Raw genomic sequence first — 15,588 nt, forward strand, 5'->3', positions numbered from 1 at the left:
CCACCGCGTTAGTTACCGCGTTCTGGCGTCCACAGGTGTCCCCCGCATCTGGTTTCCACTCAGTTTGGCCGGGCCTTTGCGCTGGCTGCGAGGCCCTGGGGAAAAAGCACGTGCCTCGCTTTGAAGCCTCGTCCTCCTGGCGGGAACTCCCGACTTTGCCGGCACCCGTCTGCGGACCCCGGGCGGCCTGAGTAAGCAGGAGCCGACGTTCCTAGAGGGGCCGCGCGCCAGGAGGAAGGGTCTGTCTGCCTTCCCCGCTTTGCGCCTCGGCCCAGGCCGAGTGGGGCCCCACACATAAACTCAGCCCAGGGCTTGTGTCCACCTTGTTCTAGAAGCCACGCGGATGTCGGATGTCGGAGCGGGTGCAAAGCCGAAGCTCCGGCTTCTCTCCACACTTCTGGGCCACACAGAACCGCGGTTCTGGGAGACCGGGCGGCCTAGCAGCTGGGCCTCGAGCGGCGCCAGCAGCTCTCGCGTGAACACAGCTTCTCCCGTGTGCCCCGGTGGACCGAGGGCTGGGCGCGGGGGCTTCTGGGAGGCCTTGGAGCCAGGTGCCCAGGCTCGTGCAGCGCGAGCTGGAAGCCTGTGTGCTCTGGCTGCCGGCTCGTCCTCTCGGGTACGGGCGGGCCTGGCTCCTGAGTGGCCCCAGCGCACTGCCTAGGCCGGACGCTTCACTGGAGGTGCTGCCCCAGGAAAGACTCGTGAGGGCGTCCGGCCTTCCAGGTCCCCCTCGAGGATGGCGCCGCGGGACCCAGAGGGTCCGGACGGTGGCTGCGCCCTCCAGCGAGCCTTTTATACCGCGGGCACGACGGGCTCCGGGGGCGGGGAGAGCGTGCAAGCCAGGCCCACGGGCCCGCAGCCCAGACTTTCCTCTCGCGGGGGCGCCTCGCGGGACAGGGGGCGCGCTGCACGCTCAGACTCGCGCTGAGGGTTTGGGGCTCGCGCGGAATAAAACAGAACAAGGTGCGTGGGCCACTGGATAGGAAACTTTTCGTTGTTTCCTTATTTCTTTCCCACCGATGGGGCACTTTCTCAGTCTTACACCAAGATGGTTTCAGGTCACTCTAGAGAGGTCTGAGTTCTGGGTTTGGGGTGGGGGGAGGCTATCCTGCCTTCCCAGTTTCTACTCCCTCTCCTTGCCCCTCAAGTAAAGGGGGGCCGGTTCCTTCCCACCCCTACTGCTAAAGTGAACCGCTTCCTCGTCCACCTTTCTAGAGTTTGTGTTTGCGTTTTTAAAGAAAGTTTACAATAAGAACAAAAGTCATTTGGCTCCTTCTTCTGGCAGAGCTGAGGGCTTAGCACGTGGACAGAATGACACAGATATCCCTTCCGACGTGAAAGTATTCGGGACAGCTCAGCAGAAAACAAGGATGTTGCTGCCAACGGGCAGAACACGGTGGTTTTATTTATTTATTTTTGTTTTGTTTCTGTTTTTGTCATATTTTTTTCCTTTTTTGGCTCTCCTCTGAGAGCATTACAGAGCTCTCCATTCCCACCTCCGGACCCTTTCCCCCTCCCCCTCCTCTTTCTGGTGCAGGCAATTAGGGTGAAGAAATCAGTGCCAGGCTTCTGCCTCTGAAGAGAAAGGAATTGCCTCAAGAATTGAGTCCTGACACCTGTCTCTGTCCTGGATGGTGAGAGGGGATGTGGGGGTCAAAACGCCTGGGGGAAGAGGCCAGGCTGGCCAGGAATGAGAAGAGCATTCCCTAAGAGAACCTTTCTGGGGACTCTTGGTGGGTCCTCCCCACCCTATCTATTGGCCTCCAGTTTCACGTAGGTCATTAACACGCTGATTATTAACAACGGAGCTTCCCTTCTTTTAGGCCCCCAGAGACTGGGAGCTGGGAATGAAATCAGAAGAGCAACACTGACAAGCCATTCATTAATTTGAATTTATTTTCGGGAAATAATGCAGATAAAGAGTGGGGGAGAGGAACTGCCTTACATTTCAACGAGTAATTTGTGATCTTCACATCGGACAAATCAAATTTACAAATTACTTTCCCACCTACTGGACAAAACGGCCAAAGCCAAAATTGATACACAAGTGTGGGTTCTCCACAGATTTGAATGAAGGTGCACTAAAAACTCACTAGACAAAACAGGGTTGTTAAACAGAGAAGCCGACAGAGGAATTGGAGCAGGGGGGCTGGGTTTATTTGCTTTCCAATAACGCTGTTTTTTTTTTTTTCTTGTTTATTTACTTTTGGTCTTTAAGTCAGAACTTCGACCCTGTGCTGAAGCCTGGTGAAGGACTCAGTCCCGCACCCGCCACCCAGCCTAGCCCCCTCTCCTGGACCCTGACTTGACTGTTTCCTCCACACCCTGGGACCCTCCCCAAAGCTCCGTGCCCAATTTCCTGGAACCAAGTGGTTCTCTTTAATAAATACACAGAGGAAGAAGGTGTGGAAGAAGGCAGGACACTTTTGCAACATCTGAAAATAGTGAAAGCGCCCTCGTTGGAGGAAGGGGGGGAGAGGGAAAATATTTTTTGCTTTTGTTTTATATATATGTGTATATATTTTTATATATGCTGTATATATCTTAAAGTTCTATTTCCTGGGTGCTAAAACCAAATATGTTCAGTTCAACCAACAGCAACTAAAAAGTTTAAGTGGTCCCTGGAACGGACCCGACTATGTACAGCATTCCCGCAGAGGCGGAAGCTTGGGCCATTTCTACGCGGGGGCGGGGTTGTGCAGGAGAGGCAAAGGGGCCCGCTCATCCGCACGCCCTGCCCCAGTGCACCCGACTGGGGAGGAGGAACCGCCGAGAAGCTCTGGCCTGCAGGCAAGGATCCGGCCAAGGGCAGCTGAAGAGCCGGCCGTCTGCCAGCGAGAAACACTTAGTGGTAGAGTGTGGGGTGCACTCCAGTGGGCAGATACATGCCAGTTAGTGACTCCAGTGTCCAGCAAGAATAAATTAAAGTGTAGGGCTCAAACAGCAATTCAGAGTGAAGCGTCTCCGAAGGCTGCAAGTGCATAATAACTATCCAGAAAAGTTGAAAGAGGGTGACCTAGGAGTTTAAGTTGGGCAACACACAGCTTTCCCATAAAGAATTTGTGGGCCAAGTCAAAGCACCGGTCCCCTCACGGAAAGGGCAGGCGAGTGGGTTTACACAACCCCCAAGCAAGTGGCACAGAGATGAGGGCGGCAGTGTTGGCAATGGGCATCTCTAGGGAGATATGAAAATTCAGGTCTGGAGAAGGCGAGAGACAAAGGCGGGTGGTGCAGCAGCAGCAACAGGACGGGGACCACAGAGGGCGCAGGTAGTTGCGTTTCTTCTCCTCTTCGCTCACTCCTGGGCTCACAAGACCTGGAATCGCCATGAGGCTTGATCCTTATAGTCCAGACAGTCGGGCGAGTTGAAGTTGAGTTTCCAAGCAGAGGAAGCAGCCGCGGCGCCAGGCTCCTTGTAATCCAAGCAGTCGGCCGAGTTGAAGGCAAGCCCAGAGCCGCCGTAGCCCTGGTGGTGGTGGTGGTGGTGGTGGTGGTGGTGGTGGCTGGAGGACTGGCTCAACGGGTGATGCGCATGTGGGTGGTGGTGGTGATGGCCCGCCATGGAGGAGGGTGCCATGGGGCTGAGCTGGTGCGGGTGGTGGTGCGAGTGCATGGGCGTTAGATAGGAGCTGCAGTCTACACCGCCAAAGTAGGAAGAGGAAGGGGCAGGGTAGCCCTGGCCGTAGCTGCCACCCTGGCCATAGGACATAGGGTACGAGGCTGCAGCGGAGGCGGCGCCTGCGGCCACCGAGCGCTGCATGCAGGACGCGTTGCTAGGCGCAGCCAAGGGCTCGGGCACTGACACCGACGCGGGTGCCGAGCCGGGTGAGATGGAGGCCGGACTCCAGATGGACGAGGCAGCGGGAGTGCTCAACGACGACGGCACAGCTACCGCCGGGTTCGCACCCAGACTGGCCGCTGCTGCGGCCGCTGGGTTGGCAGAGGCGCTGGAGGCCGAGCTGGAGGATGAGGCGGAGCTGGACACAGCGGGTGGCGTGAATTGGCCGCTGCTTTCCGAGCCTGAACTCTCCCGCACCGGGGACGACTTCTTCTTGGCTGGACGGCTCTTGGTCCCATTGCCGCTCTGCTGCTGCTGGCGGCATTTCGCTCGGCGGTTCTTGAACCACACCTGCAGCGGGCGGGTGGGGGAAGACAGTATCAGGACTGGCGAGTAGGGCTTGCTGTCTTCGCTCTTTCTCCAGACTTTTAGAAACACCACCCAGCCCCTGATTAGAATCTCGAATCTTTCTCTTAACCAGGTCTTCGAGGCCCCTCCCCAATTCCAGTCCCTGCCCCTTCGTTCCCAGCGCCTCCACCCTCCCCCACCCTTTTGCTTAAAGACCCTCTTCTGGCAGCTCCAGAGATGTGAATCTCCCCATCCCCAACACAACTTTTCTCTAGAGTGAAACATATGCTTAGCCAGAGGTACAGACAGCTCTAGACTGATGCTATCGGCTGCTTCCCTCCAGTCCACTAAACGTTTGTAGGTCACGTTTTCTATGAATGAAGTTTTAAGAAACAGTGAGTGAGTAAGCTACGGAGTGGAGGTAGCAGTCACCAAGTCTGAGACAGAAGTTGGTCTGCCCCCTGAAGACCCAGGGATAGTCAGGACATATAATTTAAATGGTGGTGAAGGAAGGCCAGGAAGGTGAACATGGGCATTATTCGTGGGACCTGGAGAGGAAGCCAGGGCAGAATTTCGTTGGGCTTCTTAGTTCTAGGTAGTTTGGAACCAAATGAAGCAGTCACTTACAGCTCTCACTTCTCCTAAAGAGCCCTGCTATAAAATACAAAGCAAAGCATTCTTGGTTCCATCAAGGAAAGGTAAGATAAAAGACCCATGAAAAGAGCTCTAAATTATAATCTAGATAGTATTTTGAAGGCCCTCCCATGGCAAAAATCAGAAAAAGCAAAGCTGGCCGCAGGGATTTTGCATTAGGCATTTTCTGCAACCAAAGAAAATGCCTGATCTGTCAGGTGCTACTGTGGAGGGCACTCTTAGGAAATGAAAGTCTGGTCAAACTTCACCTTTTCAGGACCCCCTGGATGGAGGCAAGGTAGAATTCAGAGACAAATCCTCCTTCACCCCCCACCTCCCACACCACCCCATCCCACCCCCAAGAAAACATCAAATGCTATGAGCAACTGAAGAAGCTAAAGAAGCTGAAGTTGGTCTTGGACTCTCAGGGCAGTTTATATTTGGGAAATTTGCTGGTCCTCCCGCAACCCTAAAAACTACTTGCAAACCCGAAGGCCAGATCCAGGGCTCTAAACTAGTTGCTTTTACTTTGCCTCCTTTTCCAGACCTGGGCTCAGCGCTAGGGGGAGTCTGAGAGGGGCTGCCCAGCCGGTTAGCCTGCCCCCACACCAAGCCACCCTTCCCAGACCCTCTCCCATTAGCTCCAACGACCGAAATTCAGATCCTGTAGCCTGAGGCACGCGCACCTGGACTCTGGACTCTGGTAGGTTGATTTTGAGAGCCACTTCCTCCCGCATGAAGATGTCAGGGTACCGAGTCTTGGCGAAGAGCGCCTCAAGTACGTCCAGCTGAGAGCGTGTGAAGGTGGTGCGCTCCCGCCGCTGCTTTCGTGGGGTGGCTGAGGGGACACAGGGGGGCACCTCGAGTCAGCAGTGACTACAGGACGGCGCGAGAGGGCTTAGAGAGGCTTTTCCCAGGCTCTGAGCCAGGCTATTGCAAAAACAGAGAGGGGAAAAGAAAAACCAGAAAAAAAAAAAAAAAAGCAAAAAAAAAAAAAAGCTCCAAGCAAAAGAAACTTCCCTTGAGGCCAAGCCCACAGGTGGAAGAAAGAGAGTATATGTGTCACTGAGAGAACAATATCCAAGACTCCAGGGATGACCTCTTTTCCTGCCTCTTGGAAGTTAAGAAGGTTAGAGAAGTTACACAGTCTCTTCCATCGTGCACAACCCCCACCTCCCACCCCCCAACAGAGACTGGCTGAAGAATGGGTTTGGAGAAACACGACTTGGAAAACATTTTCTGAGAGAATAATAGGGAGCAAGCTAAAGTCCCAATAACTTTCTATTAGTGGGAACTGAAAAAGAAAACCAGGATTTTGTCCAAATTGTTCACATCAGTACTGCAAAAAAATTGGTGCAGGCCACAGGTCTAGAGAGTAATTTAATCAGGGACAGAGAAATCTCTATCCTAGCTCAGCCTGTAGCTTTTCCTAACTTAGGCCTAGCTATTCCTGTCTGGGCCTAATCAGTCCAAGTTCTTCATTTTATTAGGGGAGAGATTTACACACACATACTTAAAAAAAAAAAAGCTACCATGGGAAACGAACTGGTGGGTAGAAGCATGAGCCTTGTATTGACGATGGAATCACAAAAGCAAACTGCTACTTTATTCAGCAACCTAGCCTATCTCACTGACCTGCATCTGTAGTGTGCCCAGCATTGCAAACACAGTAAAAGAGCTCAGTGGGTGACAAAGTGTGTTTTGAAACCCAAAACAGTTAGATTTGCTGGGGATAGGTTGGTAGGGTGGGGGGGGGGTAGGGGGCGAGGGTTGGAGCTCACCCGGATAGCCCACAGAGGGGTGCAGGAGGTCCATAGTGGGCCCCGCCAGGCCCAGCCCATTCATGCCATATGGGGGTTGTTTGAGGTAAGACATCATGCTAACAGCTGGATGGAGGCACCCTGCAGGATCCAGGGGGCCGGGGACTAGGCGCAGTGCGGGGCTCCCACCGCTCAGTCCTTCAAGCTCTGTAGTTTCTGGGGACCTGGCCTAAAGAGATAAGAAATAAGGAAACCAACATTCAGAACCACCCCCAAATTTGGAGCAGCAGTAGGTTGTGAACTGTGATGGAAGTAAGCTCCACAAGCGGATAGACCAAACTTCAACAAGTAAACTTTTCTGGATCACCCTCATCTCTTTTTAGGGCTTGACATGGGCTAAAAAAAACACTGGTAGGGCATCAATAGTGATGAGGAAAGGCTTAAAAGTCTAGGAAGATCTGTTCCAGGGCCATGGAGTACCCAATGCCTAGGCAAAACTCAGGGTCCGGTGGGAGTCCACCTCACTTCCTACATGTAAATACTCACTTTCCCCGCCTGGGGAGGCCTGCAGCTCCAGAGCACAAGCACTTGTTTCAGATGGTTGCCAAAGCTGGAGGAAAGATAAGACTAAGTGTGGAGCTAGCAACGAAATTGCCCACTTAGGATAGGTGGTTCACTCAAAGGTCTCAGACTCTTTGTCCAGGCTGGCTCCAAAGCCCACAGACATTCCTGTCTCTTCAATTGACCTCTCTGTGCCCCTTTGCTGAAAGGCTGCTCACCGGGACTCCCAGCACACCTTAACCACAGCTATGTGCCCAAGTCCAGGCCAAAGAGGCGAGGAGATACCGAAGGGGCCACTGCAGAGATGCAGGTTCCAGGACTCGGCCGGAGGTCAGGTCCCCTCGCCACCGCCAATGCAGCCGGGCCGCCCTCCTCTCTGCCTGGCCCTGGACCCTGGCCGCGTCCATAGGGGTGCGGGCAGGGGCTGATCAGTGCCCCACAACCTCGGGGACTTGGGAGGCCTGAATGTAGCAGGTCCCGTGCGCTCGCAGCCTCTTGGACTAGTCGAGCCCGCCGCCCCAAGTGAGATCGAGGTTAGTTCTAGGCCTCAGCGGCGGTGGTGCTCAAATCAACTAGAACAGGGAAGTGGAAACATTGCTTTCCCGTTTGCCCCAAAGCTGAGGCGCTGCTCGCAGGAATGGAGAGGGGGGGGGGAGGAGCTGGTGCCCCCACGGGCACCTCACCCCACTTCTCGAGAACTCCAAGCAGGCCTAGAACCCAACGTAGGGAGTTTAGGAGAGAGTGAGAGCTACCGAAGCCTCTAGCTCCCACTTCGAGGCACCACGACCCGGGCAGGGGTAGCGCAGTTTGCAGGGACAGGGTGGTGGTGATGGGAGGGGAGGGGTTGCCCGGCTTTGTGGCCAAAAGAGAGTGGAATTTACACGGCTATGGTGATTCTGTTGCTCAGTTGCGGCGTGAGTTTTCAAAGACTTTCTTCAAACTTCACTTCAGCTCGGTTACTTCGCGGGAGGGGGTGGGGGAGGGTAGAGAGGGACCGTGGCAGAGTATTGGGGTCCCCAGCGAACACAGAGGGGCGCCAGGTGGCTTTCCAGCCCCGCCCACTTGCCAGCGACCGGGGAGCCGAGACCCCGGTGAGGAGGGGGGAGGCCCAGGCAACTCACGCGCTCGCAGCGTCCCGGGCGGCCAGTCGGCGGCTCTCTCCTTACCTGCCCGCTGCTGCCGGGCCGCTCACCATCTACCTAGCGCCGCGCACGCCGTGGGGCAGCCGACCTGCAAAACAGAGCAGCGCACGAGTCACCCGCCGGGCTGGACAGCCCAGCTGGGACCCCCGGGTCTCTTTCTTTCCCTAACTTCCCCTCTCCCATCTCTGCCTTCCCAGGGGCTTTTGTGCGTGTCTCTCCAGGCTTCACTTTATTGCACAGACACTTCCCCCACACGCTCCCGAGACACCACCTCGCGGGGGACCCAGCCAGGGGGCCCAGAGGAGGAGGGAGGGGTGAGAGAGGCAGAGTTGGGAGGTGGCTCGAGGGCGCCGTTGCACTCCCGGCACTACGTGGAGGCTCCGGGGCCTGGGGAAGTCCTGGAGAGGCACTTTGCAAACTAAATAAATCAAGCGAATTACCTTGTCGGAGTAGCTTGTCTTGCTCGGTTGTTTAGGTGATTGGAAATGTAGCCTGATGAAGATTGATCACCTTTCTACTGCCCTCCGCGGGTATGTGAACGCAAGGCGAGTGCGTAACGGGGACAGGCTGCCAATCCCAGGCCCAGCGCGGGCTGAGTGACAGGGAGCCGGGCAATGGCAGCACGAGCCGGGGGTTACCTCCGCGCGCCCCCGCCCTCCCCCGCCCCCCCTGCACCCCGCCCTCCCCCGCCCCCCCTGCACCCCGCCCTCCCCGCCCGCCCGCCCCGCCCCGGCAGCGCGCTAAGTCCGGGGCTCGGCTGGCAAAAGCCTCTCAGAACCGGGCGAGCAAGGCGAGCACAGCGGCCCGGGCCTGGGCCGGGGTCGCAGAGGGAATCTCCAGGCCCAGGTGGCTGGGGAGCCCGCGCTCTCTCCCGCCCCCTTGGCGGGAGCTCACGAGGGAGTGGAGGCCAGGAGGCGAGGTGCTGGAGAACTGGCTCCCTAGCTTTCCCGCGCGCCCCTCAGCTCCGCGTCCGGTCTGTGAGCGCAAGGACTCTGGAGCCCAGGACTGGAGCGAAGCGGGCCCCCGACTCGCTTCGAGGCTCCGCGGGCCCCGGCGTCTCCCCCCAGCGCGCCGCCACCTGCAGACGGACGCCGCGGGCGGCTCGTGCCAGCACAGGCTGCGCCCAGCGCGGGAGCGGCTCTGAGCGCGCGGGTTCCGCCTCGGGACTCCGAGCCGAGCCTGGCAAGGACACCCCTCGCTCCGGTGGCGCCGCCAATTACCTGCTCCCTGGCGTCTCCCGGGGACTTCTCAGTCCCAGGAAGGGTGTTTGCACATTTTAGACGCTTCTCCTTAAAAGTGGGGAGTCCTAAGTCTCTCCCTTCTCCCCCTTACACACACTCTTCTGAATCGAAAGATTTTGATAGGAAACTTTCTCTTTCACACTGTCTCTCTCTCCTTCTGGGCCTCCTGGTACAGGGACAGTCTGGTGGAAACCTTGGCCACAGACCTCTGCCCTCAATGGCCTTTCCACGTGCTGCAGAAGCAGCCTTCTGGCGGCGATCTCCCCGGATGGTTCGTACTCGTGAACTCCATTCCCAGTTGAGCAAACTTCTGAAGCTCGTTTACTTTTCAAAGCGCAAAAAGAGTGTTTTGCCCTATCCGTAAGCAAGGCAATTCTCTTAAATGGTGCCTCCTCCTGAACATTGGGCACGACTGAGCTCCCTTTCGAGGAATTCCTGTCTCTTTCCCCTAATTCCTGCTCCTCGCCACCCCAAAAAGGCTCAAAGAAAACTTATAGCCAGCAGAGTGAGGAAGAGTCCAGAAGCCTTCGGGCGCCTCGCGGTGGAGAGATGCGGCGATGCCCAGGCCACGGGGTCGGGCACCCGGAGCGCCCGGCGCTGGGCGAGGGGAGCAGGAAGGGGGCGCTGAGCAAAAAAAGGGCCGCGGCCGCCACTCATCAAAGTGCTTTCCCCTCCCCCAAGCGACACTTTCCTTTGGAGTCCGAATAAAATACGGTAACAGAATATGATGGAGGGCACACTGTTTCCTTAACTGCTTCTCAAAGGACCAGGGAGATCTTCTTAGGACCTTTAATAAGGCTTTGGTCGGTTCTTTTGTTGATCTCTCAAAATCAACTCCTTCTAATTGAAGTTGGAGCTGAAAGCGAGCTAATGTTCAAAGAAAGTGGCCGCCAGACCAACGAAATTACATTTCTTTTTTTTTTCTTTCTCTCTCTCTTTTTGGATGATGAGAGAACATCTAATCAAAGGGGCAGAGGATAAGGGGTGGGCGCGGGGGAGTACGAAGGAGAAAAGGTTTTACAAGATCCTTCTCTGGTTCACAAAAGTCAGCGACACGGGCGCTTCTCTTCAGAACAAAGACACCGCAGCTCATTCACAAAAGGGGGAGAGAGAGAAGAGGGGAGAGGAGAGAAGAGAGAGAGACAGAGAGAGGGAATAAAAGACCTAGAGAAAAGGTGGGGGGGAGCATGAGAAAGGAAGAAAGGAAAAGCCTGAAGAGGAAAAGAAACTGAGCAGAAACTGGCGGCTTCAGGCTCAGGGGACACACCTCGCGCAGGCTCCTCAAAGGAACAGCCCTGGAGACTCAGGGCTGGAGCCTGAAGCTTGTGCGGGGGGTGGAGGGTGAGGTGGGGTGGGGGATTTGGGGGGAGTTACAGAAAAACAAAAATAAAAACAAAACAACCGAAATACACCCCCCCCTTCCAGTTCCGGGGCCAGGCGCCCACTGGAGCTCACTAGTTTGGGAGGCAGAGCGCGGCCTTTGAGGGGTGCGCTTCCGCGGACTCTGCACCCCTAGGTCGGCACTGCTCCAGATGGGGACTGCGCTCTGGGCTCCCGGGGGTGGCCCCCGCCTGGGCCCCGCAGCTCCCTTCACGCCCGCCTCCGCCCGGCCTTTCTCTGCTGCAGCAGTGGCTCGGGACCAAGGTCAGGCGAGGCCGGGAGGAGCGGCTGTACCCGCTGGAATGTGCGCGGGCGTCCCCAGGGCCCGCCACTCGGGGTCCGAAGCTTTCGCTTCCAGATGCTGTCACGGTTTTTTTTTTTTTTTGGGGGGGTTGGGAGGTATCATGTAGCGCAATTTTTCCCTCACTAATGAGAGTATTTATCTAATCCCAAACTGCAGGCGAGTTTGCTTAATGCTCAAACCCGAAAATCCCATGATTAAGAGAAGAGAAAGAGATGAGAGGGAGAATAGAGAGGGAGAGAGACTGAGAAGAAAGTTTCTTGTACGCGGCGAGGGTAATTGAGGCGGCGGTCGCTAGACAAATGTCCAGGTGGGAGCCGCTGGACTGGAGCCGCGACCACTGCAGCAAAAAGGGGAGAGGGGCTACAGCGGGATGGGGTGGCGGGGAGTGCTGCCCCCCCCCCACCTCTAGGCCCCCGGGCCGCAAAGGGAGCGAGGATTTAGTGCCGGGGAACCCGGATCCAGCAACCAGGTGACCTCAAATCTGGGCCAGATTCTGGAGGACATTTGGGACGGGGGGAGGGATTTGGCTCCAGGGCCTGGAATCCTGGCCCGAGGCGGAAGTTCTGCCCCGACCCGCGGGCTGTGCCCAAAAACCAGGCGGCTGCCAACGCTCCTCCTCCACCACCTCCTCCTCCATCTCGGCGACCCCCAGGCCCGCAGCTGCTTTTCCAGCCTCACGGGGCCTAGGGTAGTGTCCCCGGCCTCTCCGCGTCTGGGGGTCGCGCCAGCCACCTCCGGGCAGCAGCGCGATGACCGCGGGCCGCAGTCCTCGCCCAGGGCCGGAGCCGCCACCTCCACAACCCGCGCCTCGCCGCCGCTGCGGGGCGTGCGGACGCCGCTAAGCAACCCGAGTGGAGCCCCTGCGAGGCTCGGGCCTGGGACTGGACTGGCTAGGAGAGGGGCAGCAAATCCGGGGCTGAGGAAGTCTGTCACCTGGCGGGTCCTGGGTGCCATGTGTGTGTGTGTGTGTGTGTTTTGTGTGTGTGTGTGTGTGTGGTGGGGGGAGTCGCCTCTCTGCGAAGCGTCCAAGAAGGGCGTCCGGGGCGGGCAGCCGGGCCCCAGCCTACTCAACGTCGGCGCTTCTCGCCCGCCCGTTGGGGTGGGGGGGTTAGAGCGGGCTTCTGTGAGCTGCCTCTTCCCGAGAGCTCTGCTTTCCAGCTAGGATGAAAGGGGGGGCGGGGAGGAAATACCCGATTTTATTTAGCTCCCGATAACTTTTCAATAACTTCTTAACAGCCCTGTTATGAAGGAATTTTACTGTAGCAAGTTTTGATTGAGAAGTTTAAAGACAAGCAGTTATATACACCCGCAATACTTTCGAAGAGAATTTGTGTCTACGTATAAATAGTTGTGTATAGTTACAAATGTGTATGTGTGATCTAAGCAAAAGTACAAATGCTAGTGGACTGTTTATTCTGTCCTTAAACTTGTTGAACAAGCTCTCTTTGTTTCGGACATTTCTGTAGAAGAGCGATTGAGACTACCATAAACTCCTCAGTTTTTTTTTGGGAGGGGGCGGGGGGTTTGTTGTTTTTTTCCCCCTGAAGCCTAAAACTTTTTGTTAAAAGTTCCCTTCCCTTTATCGCCCACATATACACCTGCACACATTAAGCCCCCCAACCCCCTTTCTTTCCCTACAGCACCTACAGACTTGCCGGCTATAAGGAAGCAATAGTTCTTCCTCATGAGTGTAAAATTGGAAATAATGTGGCAAATTCACCCAGATTTGAGCTTTTTTTTTTTTTTCAGTGCTATTGAATCCCAAATTCCCTGAACTATTTAAATGACCACTTGCAAAGAAAGATAGCAGTTTACACAACTTAAGAAAATATGACTAATTGCTTTTCAATTCACATTCCTGTGTTAGCAGGGCTCCTCTGGGATGGTGTAAACTCATTCAGCTCCAAATAGAACCCTGCGTTCAAGAGGATCATTTTTTTCTTCAACATGAAAAGTCTTATGGATACACAAACTTTCACTGAAACCAGTGTCAGGTTTTCATTGCAAGGAAGCAGCAGCAGTGTTTAAGGTAAGAAAGTTTCTGCTTTTATTGAAAATTTATATATGACTCAGTTTTGTAATAAATAAACATAACCATTTTCACAAAAATGACAGTACTAGAGAAGAAAATATTAATGGGGGTTTACTTATAGTGGCAAGACAAATTTATATCAATACAGACTAAATATTAACAGCATTCTTGAACCGATGTTGAAACCCAACAAAATGTAGAACCAAGCTAGATGTAATAAATAATTACTTAGAGAAAAAGATGGCGCATTCTCAGATGATAAGACTGTCTTTGTAAACTGATGCATGTCAATTAGTTCCATCCTCACAGCTCACCTTCAAATCATAGGACTTATCTCAGGATAGGTTAAAAGGCCAGTCTTTGAGGTAAGCAGAGGAGAGGAACTCCATTACCCTTACAGTAAAATGCAAAACAACTGCAGAAGATCCCACTGGTAAATACAACACAGTTTAATAAGTAGATTGACTGAATATGCTCTAACTATAAAAATTTAGGTAACAGAGTCAGTGTTACATATGGCAGGACTGGAAAAGAAATCATTCATGACAATTTTCTTATCTTCCTCTTATGCCCCCCCACGCCATAATGCTATTAACAACAAAAATGTTTTCTATTTTTCCTCCCATCAAGAACTGAGAGAAAACAACAAGGAAGGGGCCTTATTTTCTTTCATCTTGGAACAGTTTCTCAAACACTCCCAATACCAATCACTTACAAATAGTGTGTGCAAATCTATTTCACATGATTTCAAGGAAATGATTAACTCACACACAGATCCTTAACAATACTATTTTGGAATTCTGCATCCTATCTGGAAGGGAGGGAGGAAAAAATGACTGTGGCATTGGTAAAGAAGTACAGTCTAGCCAAACAAAATGTTTAAAAAGTTTTAAGTCAATGAGGAGTCTGACATTTTCTGGTCTGGGGACCCAAGACTCTTAAAATGTTGGGAAGATTTTCATTCAGCTGCTACTGAAGAACACATTTCTCTTCTTTCTTGGCCATCTTGCCTTTGTTTTGCTCCAGAGTTCGCTCCAAATGCTCATCCTCTTCTTCTGCCCTGGAAGTCAGACAAATAAGAAATAAAATTATGTTTCTTCATGGAGAGCAGGGCAGCACTCTCTTCTTGCTCTGCATTCCAAGCCCCAGTGGTAATGGAATTGTGAGGAAAGCGGATGATTGTCCATTCCTACCAAAGACTTAAGAACTGAACTTTCTACAAACTTATCAGCCTAACAGCAGGTGACAAAGCCTAGGACCCCCAACCCATCACTGCCCACTCACTGCTTCTCCTGTGCATCCAAGTCCCTGACGAGTGCATCGCGCTTGTTCACCAGGGCTACCAGTTCATCCAGCAGAAGTTGCTCACGACGCTTTTGGGCCTCAGTCTTCTGCCAGTCTGCAGGGGATGGGATGCAGAGTCTCAATGCACACCCAGACCCCTCCCTCCCCTTTCCCGCCTTTTCCAGTTTGCTTGTATTTCTTGGCAAACTGTATTATAAAACTACTGGCTAGTGGTTTTTGATGAGCATTTCACACCCCCTGAAAAAAAAAAAACCTCAATTTTGTAAATAATTCCTGCAGATGGAAATGGCTGTAGTTGAAACCTGCCTGAGAGACCGGGTGTGAGCCATGGCCAGCAAAGGCACGCACCTAATTTCTGCTAAATTGAGGGAGGTCCTGGAGAGGTCTGCCTGAGGTGTGGTGTAGGGAGGGAGTGGGTAAAGAAGGAGGCGGGAAGAAGAGAAGGGCGATAAAAATCCTGCAAGGGCTAGAGAATCTGCCTGCCTGAGAACCTATCCTCCTCTCCCACCCCCATGCTCACCCCACACAACCCATTCTTCGCTAATTTCCTCTTCGCTCTATTTTAGCAGTTGGATGTATCTCACACTGGGCGCCATATGCTTCACAATAACTTTAAAAGTAGTGAATCGGCTAATTAGCATTTTTCTTTGAAGTAAAAAATAAATTTGCTCTGCAATATTACACTGCAGCTCTCCATGGCATCACAGCCAGTTTTCTTTTGGAGAGGGTTGCTGGGTGGTTTCAAATCAAAGCACTTTAGCAAAGAAGAAATTACATACTTCTTTTTGAAGCTCCACGTTAAAGGTTGGAAAATCCGATGGGCAGTGCTTTTTCCCTGGGTAAGGGCAGTTTCTTGTTTGTTTGTTTTTTGTTGTTAAGGCTTTTGGACCCAGTGATATATTTCCTAATCTTTGCTGGTTTGATAGATTTCCTTAAGATGAGCAGCAGTGTCGTTTAATAAAAACAGGACCAAATGGAACATTTAAAGCACTTTTGAAACCAAAGCCAACTGCTCTCTGGCCAGACTGTAAGGGCTTGTAGCTGTCAATCAAGCCCCAGTCTACCCCGCCTCCCTCATTAGGAAGGTAAACAATGAAAAGAAGA

The 15,588-nt window shown here is 53.6% G+C and overlaps 2 protein-coding genes and 1 long non-coding RNA gene across 12 annotated transcripts in view; 1 reads left to right on the forward strand and 2 right to left on the reverse strand.

Annotated features, from left to right (window-relative positions):
- Window positions 1–1,876: 1,876 nt before the first annotated feature.
- OTX1 (orthodenticle homeobox 1) lies at window positions 1,877–8,892 on the reverse strand. Of its 3 annotated transcripts, none has more exons than XM_060187203.1 (5): window positions 8,663–8,892; window positions 8,247–8,310; window positions 6,541–6,748; window positions 5,446–5,597; window positions 1,877–4,129 (listed from the first exon to the last, which is right to left on the reverse strand). In XM_060187203.1, exons 3-5 carry the CDS (start codon window positions 6,635–6,637, stop codon window positions 3,308–3,310), a joined length of 1,071 nt encoding a protein of 356 aa, XP_060043186.1. In that variant the 5' UTR covers window positions 6,638–6,748; window positions 8,247–8,310; window positions 8,663–8,892; the 3' UTR covers window positions 1,877–3,307. The 3 variants fall into 3 exon arrangements, with proteins under 3 accessions (XP_060043186.1, XP_060043185.1, XP_060043187.1); XM_060187202.1 differs by having other exon boundaries at window positions 8,202–8,310; XM_060187204.1 differs by lacking the exon at window positions 8,663–8,892 and having other exon boundaries at window positions 8,202–8,479.
- A 2,016-nt stretch (window positions 8,893–10,908) lies between these two features.
- Window positions 10,909–15,588, forward strand: part of LOC132537487 (uncharacterized) — a 28,954-nt gene continuing 24,274 nt past the window's right edge. For both annotated transcript variants that reach the window (XR_009548943.1, XR_009548942.1), the window contains exons 1-3: window positions 10,909–11,212; window positions 11,304–11,454; window positions 13,018–13,176. This is a non-coding gene — a long non-coding RNA (uncharacterized LOC132537487). The remainder of the gene's footprint in view (window positions 11,213–11,303; window positions 11,455–13,017; window positions 13,177–15,588) is intronic.
- EHBP1 (EH domain binding protein 1) overlaps window positions 13,171–15,588 on the reverse strand; it is a 406,607-nt gene continuing 404,189 nt past the window's right edge. For all 7 annotated transcript variants that reach the window (XM_060187205.1, XM_060187206.1, XM_007539625.3 and 4 more), the window contains 2 exons: window positions 14,464–14,578; window positions 13,171–14,239 (listed from right to left, as the gene is read on the reverse strand). In XM_060187205.1, coding sequence (XP_060043188.1) covers window positions 14,149–14,239; window positions 14,464–14,578 — 206 coding nt within the window. In that variant the 3' untranslated portion in view covers window positions 13,171–14,148. The remainder of the gene's footprint in view (window positions 14,240–14,463; window positions 14,579–15,588) is intronic.

This window comes from Erinaceus europaeus, chromosome 3 (genome assembly GCF_950295315.1).
Source record: "Erinaceus europaeus chromosome 3, mEriEur2.1, whole genome shotgun sequence".
Lineage (NCBI taxonomy): Eukaryota > Metazoa > Chordata > Mammalia > Eulipotyphla > Erinaceidae > Erinaceus > Erinaceus europaeus.

What these genes read in the sequence shown, in the direction of transcription:
- OTX1 (XM_060187203.1), bottom strand. Translation starts at nt 6,637, where the DNA reads ATGATGTCTTACCTCAAACAACCCCCATATGGCATGAATGGGCTGGGC. An exon ending in CCCCTCTGTGGGCTATCCGG is followed by an intron (nt 5,598 to 6,540) that starts GTGAGCTCCAAC and finishes GTGTCCCCTCAG; the next exon opens with CCACCCCACGAAAGCAGCGG. An exon ending in TACCAGAGTCCAGAGTCCAG is followed by an intron (nt 4,130 to 5,445) that starts GTGCGCGTGCCT and finishes CGCCCGCTGCAG; the next exon opens with GTGTGGTTCAAGAACCGCCG.